Raw genomic sequence first — 13,510 nt, forward strand, 5'->3', positions numbered from 1 at the left:
AAAAATTTACCACACTCATGGATCTTAAAAGAAAGTTGGGGTAGCAATCCTCATATCAGACAAATTAGATTTTAAACCAAAGACTGTAGTAAGAGAGGTAGAGGGACACTATATCACATTTAAAGGGTTTGTCCAACACAAAGATCTAAAACTAACAATTGTAAATATTTATGTCCCTTACATGGGAGGAACCGAATATATAAGCCAATTAATAACCAAAGTAAAGATACACGTTGATAATAATACATTAATAGTAAGGGACTTCAACACCCCACTCACAGCAATAGATAGATCATCTAAACAGAAGATCAATAAAGAAACAAGGTCTTTGAATTACACACTGGACCAGACGGACTTCACAGAGATATATAGAACATTCCATCCTAAAACAACAGAATACTCATTCTTCTCTGGTGCACATGGAACTTTCTCAAGAATAGATCACATAATGGGTCACAAATCAGGTCCAAACTGATACCAAAAGACTGAGATTATTCCCTGCATATTTTCAGAACACGATGCTTTGAAATTTGAACTCAATCACAAGAGGAAATTTGGAATTTCCTCTTGAAGCTTAAAGAGAATCCTGCTAAAGAATGAATAGGTCACCCAGAAAATTAAATGAGAAGTTAAAAAATTCATGGAAACTAATAGGAATGAAAATACATCAGTTCAAAACCTCTGGGATACAGCAAAGGCAATCCTAAGAGGAAAGTAAATGGCAATACAAGTCTCTCTCAAAAAATTAGAAAAACCCCAAATACACAAGCTAACCTTACACCTAAAGGACCTGGAGAAAGAGCAGCAAATAAAACCTAAACTCAGCATAAGAGAAATAATAAAGATTAGAGCAGAAATCCAACAAAATAGAAACCAGAAGAATAGTAGAACAGATCAAAGAAACTAGAAGGTGGGTTTTTTTGAAAGAATTAATAAGATCAATAAACCTCTGGCCAGACTTACCCAAAAGAAAAGAGAAATGACCCAAATTAATAAAATCATGAATGAAAGGGGAGAGATCAAGACCAACACCAAGAAAATACAGGCAATTTTAAGAGCATATTATGAGTAAAACAGAGCAATAAACAGCAAGGAAATTAGAGCAATAATAAAAAAACTTCCCAAAAAACAAGAGTCCAGAGCCAGATGGCTTCTTGGGGGAATTATACCAAACATTTAAAGTAGAAATAATACCTACTTCTCCTGAGGATATCTCAAAAATAAAAATGGAAGGAAAAGTTCCAAACTTGTTTTATGAGGCTAGTATTGCCTTGATTCCCAAACCAGGCAAAGAGCCCATCAAAAAAGAGAATTACAGAACAATACCTCTGATGAACATGGATGCCAAAATTCTCACCAAGATCACCAAGATCTCACCAGTAGGATCCAACAGTACATTAAAAAGAATACTCATCATAACCAGTGGGATTAATTACTGGATTTCAAGGGTGGTTCAACATTGACTAATCAATTAACATGCTAGATCACATTAATTGTTAATAAAAGAAAAGTTAAGAACCATATGATCCTTTCAAATAATGCAGAAAAGGCATCCTTTTTTGATTAAAACTCTTCAGAATATAGGAATAAAGGGAATATATCTCAGTGTCATAATAGCCATCTGTGAAAAGCCCACAATGAATAGGATTCTCAATGAGGGAAAACTGAGAGTTTTTCCCTTAAGGTCAGGAACATGACAGGGATGCCCACTCTCATCACTTTTGTTCAACATAGTACTAGAAGAGCTAGCCTCAGCGATCAGACAATAAAAAGAAATAAAAGACATTCAAATTTGCGAAGAAGTCAAACATCACTCTTCATAGATTTCATAATACTCTATATGGAAACCCCAAAAGACTCCAGCCCAAAATTTCTAGAACCCATATGGAATTCAGCAGCATGGCAGGGTACAAAATCAATGCACAGAAATCAGTTCCATTTCTATACACTAACAATGTGACTGAAGAAAGAAAAATTAAGGAATCAATCCCATTTATAATTGCACCAAAAATCATAAGATACCTAGGAATAAAACTAACTAAAGAGGTAAAGGATCTTTACTCTAGAAACTAGAGAACACTTATGAAAGAAGTTGAGGAAGACAAAAGAAATTGAAAAACATTCCACGCTTGTGGATTGGAAGAATAAATATTGTGAAAATATTTATACTGCCCAGAACAATATTCAATCCTTATCAAAATACCATTGACATTTTTCACAGAGCTCAAACAAACCTAAAATTTATATAGAACCAGAAAAGATCATAGGAATAAAAATAGCCAAAGGAATGTTGAAAAAGAAAACCAAATCTGGTGGCATCACAATGCCTGACTTCAAGCTAAATTACAAAGCTGTGATCATTAAGACAGCTTGGTATTGGCACAAAAACAGACACATTGTTCAAAGGAACAGAACAGGGAACACAGAAATGGTCCCTCAACTCTATATTCAACTAATCTTCGACAGAATAGGAAAGAATATCCAATGGAAAAACGGTGCTGTGAAAATTGGACAGTGACATGCAGAATAAAACTGGACCATTCTCTTACACCATACACAAAGATAAACTCAAAATAGATGAAAGACCTAAATATGAGACAGGAATCCATAAAAATCCTAGAGGAGAACATAGGCAGCAACCTCTGTGGCCTCAGCCAAGCAACTTTTTACTAGACACGTGTCTAAAAGCAAGGGAAACAAAAGCAAAAATGAACTATTGGGACTCCATCAAAATAAAACACTTCTGAATGACAAAAGAAATAGACAACAAAACTAAAAGGCAACCTATGGAATGGGAGAAGATATTTGCAAATGATACCACAGACAAAGATCTGGAATCCAAGATCTATAAAGAACTTCTCAAACTCAACACCTGAAAAACAAATTATCCAGTCAAGAAACAGGCAGAAGATATGAACAGATACTTCTCCAAAGAAGACATCTAAATGGCCAATAGACACTTGAAAAAATGCTCCTCATCACTTGTCATCAGGGAAATACAAATCAAAGCCACATTGTGATACCACTTTACACCAGTGAGAATTCCAAGACATGGAAAACAAATGTTGGATAGGATGTGGAGAAAGGGGAACCCTCTTATGCTGTTGGTGGGAATTCAAGCTGGAACAGCCACTCTGGAGGTTCCTCAAGAAGTTAAAAATAGAACTACTCGGGGTGCCTGGGTGGCTTAGTGGGTTAAGCCTCTGCCTTCAGCTCAGGTCATGATTCCAGGGTCTTGGGATCGAGCCCCACATCGGGTTCTCTGCTCAGCAGGAGCCTGCTTCCCCCTCTCTCTGCCTGCCTCTCTGCCTACTTGTGATCTCTCTCGCTCTGTTAAATAAATAAATAAAATATTTAAAAAAAATAGAACTACTCTACCACCCAGCAATTACACTACTGGGTATTTACCCCAAAGATACAGATGTAGTGAAAAAAGGGCACCCCTATGTTCATAGCAGCAATGTCCACAATAGCCAAACTGTGGAAGGAGCTGAGATGTCTTTGAACAGATGAATGGATAAAGATGTAGTTAATATATACAAAGGAATATTACTCAGTCATAGAGAAGATGAATACTTACCATTCACATTGACATGGACAGAACTGGAGGGTATTATGCTATTATGCTAAGTGAAATAAGTCAGTCAGGAGCTCCAGGGGTGCAATCAGTTAACACTTGGTACTTATGATGAGGGAGCAGGAGGCTGGCTGAGGACAAAGCAAAAGCTGGCACCTTGCACCCACTGTCCACCAGCTCCCCTCGGTAATATGTGTAACATTCCTCAGGCACCCCTGACCACCATAAATGAGAAACAAATAGTTAACTTGCAGAGATCACAATCTTGCAAGACAGGAATCTCCCAACTATCTTGATGTTAATGGCTTGCCAAAAGACAACATTGATCAAGCCTAGAGACTTCCCTATCTGGCACCTTGTAGGCCCTCTTTAGCATATGAAAGCTCCGTGGAAACCTCCCTTTCCCTCACCTTCCCCCCATCGCAGGGGACATAGCTTGCCATCCCTCACAACCCGGGGCAGCTGCAGCTCTTCCTGCCCACAGGTCCTGTCCCTGTGCTTCAATAAACCACCATTTTGCACCAAAGATGTCTCAAGACTTCTTTCTTGGTCATCGGTTCCAGACCTCACCCCACTGAACCTCACCTGTGTTCTAGAACTTCATCACTTATACAAAATAAGGCAATCAGAGAAAGACAATTATGCTATGGTTTCATTCATATGTAGAATATAAGATACAGCACAAAGGATGATAGGGGAAGGGAGAGAAAACTGAATGGGAAGAAATCAGAGAGGGAGACAAACCATGAGAGGCTCTTGACTCAGGGAAACAAACAGTGTTTCTGGAGGTGGGGTATGTGGGGGGATGGGGTAATTGGATGATGAGCATTAAGGAGGACACCTGATATGATGAGCACTGGGTGTTATAAGCAACTAATGAAACACTGAACACTAAAACGAGAAATAATGATGTAGTATATGTTGGCTAACTAAATTTAAATTAAAAAGAAAATTTGGTTTTGAATTTTAAAAAAATAATAAAAAATTTAAAAATAATAATATTATAAAATTATAATTCCCTAGTAGTTTAAAATTACCTGAAGTTCTTAGTCCAGGAACGGCCATTTCCAACATTGGCACTTTAACTGTTATAAAATCCCTCTTACATTTCTCAACATCTCCATTATTTAGAACCATGTCCACAATTTCACTAGCCCAAGTGGTACCTGCGGTGAAAGGCAACAATTTTTAGAAAGCATCACTTGAATGAGGGGGTAGAGGGGAGTCCCTACAGGTAGTCTACCATCTTAATACATTCTATTAGAAACTTAATTCTGCAATTTCCCTTTCTGTGTCCCAAATGCTCATTTTAAATATACTCAAAAAACATATGACTAGACTGGCTGATAGGAATATTAATTTTATTTAGGATGAAGATGATTTTGTAGAAAGGAAACAAAGACTGAAGCCAGATATGCCTCTGTCAGTCCACAAAACTCACCTGATTTGGGGTAAGTGGCTATCACGATGTCCTCTGGCCTGCTGTGGAACTGCTCAATCCTTTCCCAGTTGTTTGCAAAAGCATAGGTCATGGGATAGCCATGAATCACCTTCAGATTTTTTCTGAGGACATCTTTTGGGGAAATCATTTTGGTACCAGGTTGTACAAATACTTAATAGAATATTTTCTGACAGTCCAATCATGGGAAAATAAAGAAGATCAAAATCAGAAACGGAATAACCACGGCTGTTCTTAAGACACTATTACTCAATGCGAGTGAAATTGGCCTTTAACACTCAGCATGGGGAGATCTAAATACAAAGGGCATTTTTGTGGGTATAAAGTTGTAGATTACAAGAGCAGCAACTGGCTCAGTGACAAGGAGCACAAAGGTCTTTACTGGAAGTTTTTTTACAGAAATGAAACTGCACATCTTAGAATTGAAAATCAGATTTTACAGAAATATGCTAAGAATTATCTGGACTCAAGGCAAAATAAACTACCATTCACCATTCCACTTCCATTGTACGTCATTTTTCCTTTTGGGAAATCCACTGTCTTTTTTGTTCTTCTATACAGAATGATGAGGGAACAGAAGGCTGGCTGAGGACAAAGCAAAAGGCTGACACTTCAACCTCCTGGGTGGGACATATGTGACATTCTTTAGGAATCTCCCTCCCATCGTAATGTTAATACCTTGCTAGAGGGCAAAATGACCTTCCTAATGTCAAGGCCTCTGGTATCCAGTATCTGTAGCTCCTCCTTAGCCTGTGGAAGTTCTACTGAAACCTCCGATTTCCTTATTCCTCTAGGGTATATAACCAACCACCCCTCATAACCCCAGGGCAGCAACTCTTTCTAACCACAGGTCCTGTCCCCGTGCTTTAATAAACCACCATTTTGCACCAAAGATGTCTCAAGAATTCTTTCTTGGTCATCGGCTCCGGACCACAGCCCACCGAACCTCATCTATATTCTAGAACTTCATCATATAACACATTTGTTTTCCCTGCTTCTAAGATTTTCTTTTTCTTTTCTTTTATATTTGAGTGTAGTTGACACACAATGTTACATTATTTCAACATAGGTGTACAACATAGTGATTCAACTTCTCTACACTTAGCTCTGCTCCCCACAGGTGCTGCTGTTAGCGTACAACATTATTATAATATGTTGTACATTATTATATTATTATAATACCACTGACTACATTCCCTATGCTGGGCCTTATATTCCCATGACTAAGATCACTGGTTTTGCCAAAAGAATTATCATCTGCATTAGTGTGGTCATTTTCACAAGGGGTGTGTGTGTGTGTGTGCATGTTTCAGATTTACTGAGCTTCTTGGAATTGTGGCTTTAAAGTCATGTCTTCAAAAAATCCTTTTCTCTCTTTGTGTTTCATTTTGAATAACATCTATCATTGTGTCTTCATGTTCACTACTAACCTATTCTTCTGCAATGTGTAATGTGATGTTAACCCCACCTACTGCGTGTTTACCTTAGACCTTGTTTCCCCTCAGGATTATCATTTTGGAAATGATTATATTTTTGTTCTCAACTTTTCATGCATATTGAATACAGTTATAATTGCTCTCTTAAGGCCTTTACTTGCTAATTCCACCATGGTGTTAGTTCTAGGTTGCTTTCTCAATTGAATACATTTTTTTCCCCTGCTCTTTGCATGCCTGATTATTTTTTATTGGATGTCTTGTCTTGTCTCCTTGAAGTGTGGCCTGGGAATTCGTTCAAGGCAGTAATCTGGGGAAATCATATGGCTCAATTTTTGTTTGTTTGTTTCCTATCCACTATCTTTCATTTGGTTGCTTCATGCAAAAGGTGAATCTAGTTCCTGTTATTCGATCTTGTTTAGAAACTATGATGGTAAATTTTATGGATCAATTTCACTGCACCATGAGATGCCCAGATACATTTGCTTAGGTATTATTCTGAGTATTTCTGTGAGGGTGTTTTTGGAAGACATTAATATTCAAATTGGTATATTGAGTAAATCAGATTGCCCTCCTTAAAGTTGAAAGCCTGAATAGAAAAAGCTGACTCTCCCCCAAATAAAAGAGAATGCTTCTTTCCTGATGACCTTTGAATTGTGACATCAGCCTATTTCCTGTCTTCACAATGGAACTAAAGCACTGACTTTTCCTAAGTCTTGTACCTGACAGCTCTCAAACTAAAACATCAGATCTCTTGGTTCTTAGGCCTTCAGTCTCAGACTGGAACTAAATCATCAGCCATGCAGGATCTCCAACTTGCCAATCTATCCTGTTGGATCTTCAACCACATAAACCAGGTATAATAAAGGTATAATAAATTCCTTTATACACACATACACACATATAATGTACATACATATATATAATAATATATATTATATAATGTACACATGTATATATAACAAAAATTGCTTTGCAAACTCTTTAACAATTATTATAATCATAATCATACTAATAATACTGACTCTGAATTAGAATCTCATTGCTAAGCCTTCCAAAATTTTTGAGTCATGGGAGGAAGCTATATTATTATTCTCTATTCTCTAGAGAAACAGAAACAATATTACATATTATGTATATACATGCATATCTGTATACATATGTTTTTATATGGAGAGAGAGAGAAAGAGAGAAAATTTATTATAAAGAATTGGCTCATGTAATTATGAAGGCTGAAAATTCCCCAGATGTGTAGATGGCAAACTGGAAACCCAGGATTGCCAATGGTTTAGTTCTAATCTGAAAGCCAGCAAGTTTAAGACCCAAGAACAACCAATGCTTCAGTTTGAGTGTGAAAGCAGAAAAAAAGCTGATGTCTCAGCTCAAAGTCAGACAAGATGAATTCTCCCCCATTCCCAGGAAGGTCAGCCTTTTTATTCTATTCAGGCTTTCAACTGATTGCCTAAAGCCCATTCGCATTAGAAAGGGCAATTTGCTTTATTCAGTCTGCCAATTTAAATGTTACTCTCTTCCAGAAATACCCTCACAGACCTAGAATAATGTTTGGCCAAATACCTGGGCTCCCTGTGGTCCAATAAAGTTGACACATAAAATTGACCATCAGGGAGAATGACTCATTGTTTATTTTTTCCACTTCATCTCTACTGAACTTTGTAATTGAAACTTTGCTTTTACTATTATTTCTCATTTTACAACCCTCCTCTCAACACACATAGATTGTGAACATCCTAGAAACAGAAGAAATGTAAAATGTAGAAGTTAAAGCATTCTTCATAATCTACTGTTCCATTTATTTCTGAGAATCTGTCAGTAAAAAATAATACATAATATATACTACATATGAATAAAGTTTGAGTTAATAACAATTAGAATTATATAATGTCTTAGATGAACTCTTATTACTGCTAGTAAAATAAGTATAACTGGACTTCAAAGATTGCCACCCAGAAGTTTTATCACATATTTTCTAAGTAATTTGGTAATTTCAAAATTCCTTGAAGGTATTTTAAACAGTGATTGTACTTATTAAGCTTTCAATATTTACTTGTATAATGGAAGCTACAAACAAAATCACTAATTTAAAAGCTAGGTGCTGCTTAAACTGGTATACCTAAAATTGGTTTGTATAGAAAGAAGAACGTTTTTGATTAGGAAAATCTTGTTGATACAACAGCCTGGTGTTTTAGAGATAACTCTTCTACACATTCTCTAAAAAATATTTTAGAAGAGAGAAATTTGGACAAAGATTTCTTCATTTTACATTGTAAGATATGCATTGCATATCATAATTTTATGTCTTATAAGTAATATGAATGCACACAAAAATGTGTGTCTTTTTGTTTCCCCAGTAAAAGTTGTTATTAAACCATGGGTTTTTTTTTAATATTTTATGTATTTACTTGACACGGAGAGAGAGATCACAAGTAGGTAGAGCAGCAGGCAGAGGTAGAGGGGGAGGCAGGCTCCCCACCAAGCAGAGAGGGCTCGAACCCAGGACCCAGAGATCATGACCTGAGCCGAAGGCTGAGGCTTAACCCACTGAGCCACCCAGATGCCCCAAACCATGGGTTTCCTTAAACATAATGCATCTCATGCTAGAAAAACAGGAAAAATAGTTCAAATTTTGCATCTTTTTACTCCTCATAAAGTAAAGGAGCTGGGTCCTTCAGAGGCTTGAAGAAGAACCCACTGATGGAATAACAGAGCCTCTGCGCAGGAAGATACACATAAATTTAGAGCAGGCAAGTTTCTGAAGTGAGATGCTGATGAAAGCGGAGTGGCCAGGGCATTTTAGGAAAATTATATTAAATATTCCATATTAAGTGTTTGCCTTCTGTATGCTTCTTAATTATCTTCTGTTTTGCGGTGAACGTCTCGTTGCCTTAGCAGTCCCTTGCTAGCACAAGGGCAGAGTCTAGTAAAAGAAATTCTCCAGCATGAGTTACTATGGAATATTTCAGCAAGCTCAGGAAGGAAACAAATAATGTGGTTGGTCAGGAACCCAGCAGAAGCAGGAGGTGGAAAGAAGTGAAATGGAGTCTGTAAGCTCTGTACTTCAAATAAAGTAGATGTTGAATGAACTGAATGAGTGAACGACTGAACATGCATATCCCACTGATCTTGGGGACAGTGTTACCTCCCAGCCTGGAGAGATAGATAGATAGATAGATAGATAGATAGATAGATAGATGATAGAAGGATGGATGAGGGACAGCAGAAGTCAGCATAGTATATTTGGATATTAGATTGAGTTACACACAATAAGTGAAACAGTTCTCCTTGAAACATTTTGTTCTACTAACTTTTTAACTGTTTCTTCACAGATTATATAAACATAAATAGTGATCCCAAATATCATTTGAATGCTTTTATATTTTGAATTAATTGAGGAAAATGCATGAGGCTCTCTTTCTCTTCTTTGGCTCCAAAATAGAAAATTCAGTAGTGATATAATTGCACTAAACAGCTCTTACTCTACATACAGATTATTAGGGGAAAGCAAATAAATACAGAGTGCACAGTTCCCATTTTTATATTGTCTGCTACAAATCATGTTAACAGATTTGTTCCCTACTTAGTGGGTGGTTAATGTTATTTTATACATTTATAATATCATTCCTGGGTTCATTCGTGTCTTCACTCATCCTTTTTCATTTCTTTATTAATTTTGATTTATTTATACTATTGCTTTATATTTATATAATCAGTTCACAATTGCTATTCAAATACAGTTCATGTACAAGCACCATGTACTATTGGAATTACTTGAGAGCTTGTTAAGGCAACATCTCAGGCCCCAATCTAAAATCAGAATTTATATTTTAACAAAGTCCCCAAGTAATTGCCATGCTCAAGAAAAGTGGAAAGCATGACTTAATAAACCAGTTTTCATCTACTCTTTAACAATGTAGGGTATATATAAATGATTTATCAAAATGAATTAATGTCTTCTAGAAAATAAATTGTATTGACTGGGCTACCCACGCTGATGATAAGTCTTACTTTCATCTTGTGGATAAGATTAAGGAACAAGTTCAGAGTCTGCTCAAAGGCACACAAGTGTGTGGCAACAAGAAATAGACGAGTTTCCCAGCTCTGAGCCACTTGGTCATAGGGCAAATCTACCATGGGTGGGATTGCGCCAGAGTCAAAGTGTCTGTGATTTTCTCTTAACAAATTAGGGTGTTCACCGTTTGTAAGGAAATTTTACTTTGACAAAGCAAACTTCCTTGAACAAAAACCTCAAGCTTTTCATGCTGCAAAAATGTTGTCAGAGAAGCATGGATATGAGTAACAAGATGAAAATAAGGCAGCTGATTCTGAATACATCCTAGTCACATCTGAGAAGTGGGTGTAACCGATTCAGGAATCTAGGAGCAGTAGTCCTGATGTGCACTTGTCCTGACCCATGGATGAGGACTTCAGAATTACATGGGGAGACATGCAGATGGGTAAGCCTGGAAAACATAACTTAACTAATGTCACTGAGCCAGAAACCTTGCAAGATGGTTTATGAGGGACACTTAAAATTATAAATATTAGTTTATATATATCTTTTGAATCTTACCCCAAACTGACAGTTTTATGTGGTTATATATGATAGGCTACATGACACCACAGGTCTTCCTAGTTGAGTGATAGTCTGAAAATTATAATGTCTAGAATTGGCTTCTAAAAAGATCAATGGCTAAAAAAAAAAGAAGAAGAAAGAAAGAAAGAGAGAGAGAGAAATGAAAACACCTCTCAGGAAAAACTAAAGGAGATACCTGGCATTAAAACCAAATGGTTGGGATACCTGGGTGGCTCAGGCAGTTAAGTGTCTGCCTTCGGCTCAGGTCATGAACCCAGAGTCCTGAAATCTAGGCCCCTGTCTAGCTCCCTGGTCAGTGGGGAGTCTGTCTCTCCCTCTGCCCCAGCCCTGCTTATGCACGCCTTCTATCTCTCTCTTTCCCTTTCTCTCCCTGTCTCTCAAATAAATAAACAAAATCTTTAAAAATTTTTAAAAATAAAAATAAGTAAAAAAATAAAACTGAATGGTACTTTTAATGAGAAAAGAATATCTTTTTTTTTTTTTAAAGATTTTATTTATTTATTTGACAGAGAGAAATCACAAGTAGATGGAGAGGCAGGCAGAGAGAGAGAGAGGAGGAAGCAGGCTCCCTGCCAAGCAGAGAGCCCGATGTGAGACTCGATCCCAGGACCCTGAGATCATGACCTGAGCCGAAGGCAGCGGCTTAACCCACTGAGCCACCCAGGCGCCCCAGAGAAAAGAATATCTTTTAAAAGATTTTATTTGTTTATTTGACCGAGAGAGACAATCAAGAGAGGGAACATAAGCAGGAGAGGGAGAAGCACGCTCCCCCCAGAGCATGGAGCCCCATGATGTGAGGCTCTATCCCAAGACTCTGAGATCTTGACCTGAGCGGAAGGCAGACCCTCAACGACTGAGCCACCCAGGCACCCCGAGAAAAGAATATTTCTTCCATTTTTCTTCACTCTAATGAAGTCCAGACCCCCAGTCCTGACATGCTTCAGAAAAGTCCAGCTGAACCTAGGAAAATGAAAGTGATCACGGAAAGCCTGATAGATTGTGCACAGCATAAACAATACTGAGTTTCCTGTGGGAAAATTGGAATTAGGCAAAAGCATTTCAATCGAAAGCTTGTGTTCAAAACTGAAATCACTCGAGAAGCCCAAATGTTCTGCAGATGCCAGACAAAAACTTCAATAAAAGAGATTTTAAAAAGCAAAATCTACCTCACACTCCAGTCTCCTTTTTCAGTTTTCGTTTTCAGCCAGTGGTGCTGGTGCTGGTGCTGGCAAGAACCCTGGGAGCTGGTGGGAGTCCCTGGAAAGCAGGGCCAGGGGAGACTGGGGAGGCTCACTTCTGTCACCAGGAGAAAAGTAAGTCCAGGATTTGATCTGAGAGTAGTAATCAGTGACTTTACACACAGTTAAGATATAAAAAGGTTGAGCTATACACACATGCACACGCATAGAGGCACGTAGTGCTATTTCAACAGCTGGCGGAGCCAGGAAGCCCTGAGAAGGAAATGGATCAGGGTGGTGGCCCGATGTAAGCACACTCAGAGCGCCTGGATTTGACGGTTTCCACAGGGTTGCAGAGAGTCTGAAAGAAATGCACAGGGGAAGTATCTGAAGCATCCGTGTATGGGAGCCGGCTGCTTCTCTGCAGTTTATAAGGATGTCTTCTAGCAATTTTGACTGTGATGAAAAGTCACTGGGTGTGTGAGCGTGTTTGTGTGTGTTCACGTGGAAGAAACCTGAGTTTCCAATGTCCTGGAAAGGGGAAATATATATAAACATTTACTAAAGATAATACTAAACAATTTCAGCAAGCAGAAACAGGGTAGAACTGATGGTTTCTGACACTTTAATCATTTCTACAACCTCTCAGTAATTTTTTTTTTTTTTTGTATGCTGAGTCACATATACACAAAGAAGGATTAAACAAGAAGCTTGTGTATGGAGGGGAAGAAACTTTGCCCGAGAAATATGCTCCTGTTCTCTAACCCCTGTTATCTGAGCCACCCTGTGAGATTCTCTCATGGTCTAGTTGCTGTAATCAACCCTTTAGGTAAGGGCCCTTAACAAGACAGATAGAGCTAAAACCACCAAGGCCTTGCTATGGAGATTATACCTATGCAGAGCTGGGAAATACAAAAAAGCCCAGAAGGAAACTAGCGCGTCCTTTAAGACCTTCCATTTTACTTACAGATGTTTAAGGAGATTTAAAAAATGTGTTTATGTCTTTAAAATATGTTGCCAGCAGATTCCCATTTTTCTTTGAGAGCTGGTGTTGTTTCATTTTTGGTTTGTGTGGAGGGTAGGAGTCTGTGAGAGAACAGGGAGAAAACGTTTATGTGCGTGGGGTGTCTGTACACAAATCTGGACAACATCAAGATTGAGCATAGTAATGCTAGGCTGGCTCTCTTTGGGGATTCAGAATTGCTAATTTTTCCGAGATATTCTCTGAGCTAATTCGTCCATTTTATGATT

At 37.9% G+C, this 13,510-nt stretch overlaps 1 protein-coding gene across 3 annotated transcripts in view; it reads right to left on the minus strand.

Annotated features, from left to right (window-relative positions):
- Window positions 1–12,542, minus strand: part of SULT1B1 (sulfotransferase family 1B member 1) — a 29,656-nt gene extending 17,114 nt beyond the window's left edge. The window contains exons 1-3 of one of the 3 annotated variants that reach the window (XM_045079834.1): window positions 12,248–12,542; window positions 5,019–5,205; window positions 4,615–4,743 (exon numbers count right to left, since the gene is read on the minus strand). In XM_045079834.1, coding sequence (XP_044935769.1) covers window positions 4,615–4,743; window positions 5,019–5,166 — 277 coding nt within the window. In that variant the 5' untranslated portion in view covers window positions 5,167–5,205; window positions 12,248–12,542. Of the gene's footprint in view, window positions 1–4,614; window positions 4,744–5,018; window positions 5,302–12,247 lie in introns of those variants that run through there. The other 2 variants (XM_045079836.1, XM_045079835.1) reach the window with 2 other exon arrangements.
- Window positions 12,543–13,510: the final 968 nt, after the last annotated feature.

The sequence above is a fragment of the Mustela putorius genome, unplaced genomic scaffold, assembly GCF_011764305.1.
Source record: "Mustela putorius furo isolate JIRA1106 unplaced genomic scaffold, ASM1176430v1.1 tig00000430_pilon_pilon_pilon, whole genome shotgun sequence".
Taxonomy (NCBI): domain Eukaryota; kingdom Metazoa; phylum Chordata; class Mammalia; order Carnivora; family Mustelidae; genus Mustela; species Mustela putorius.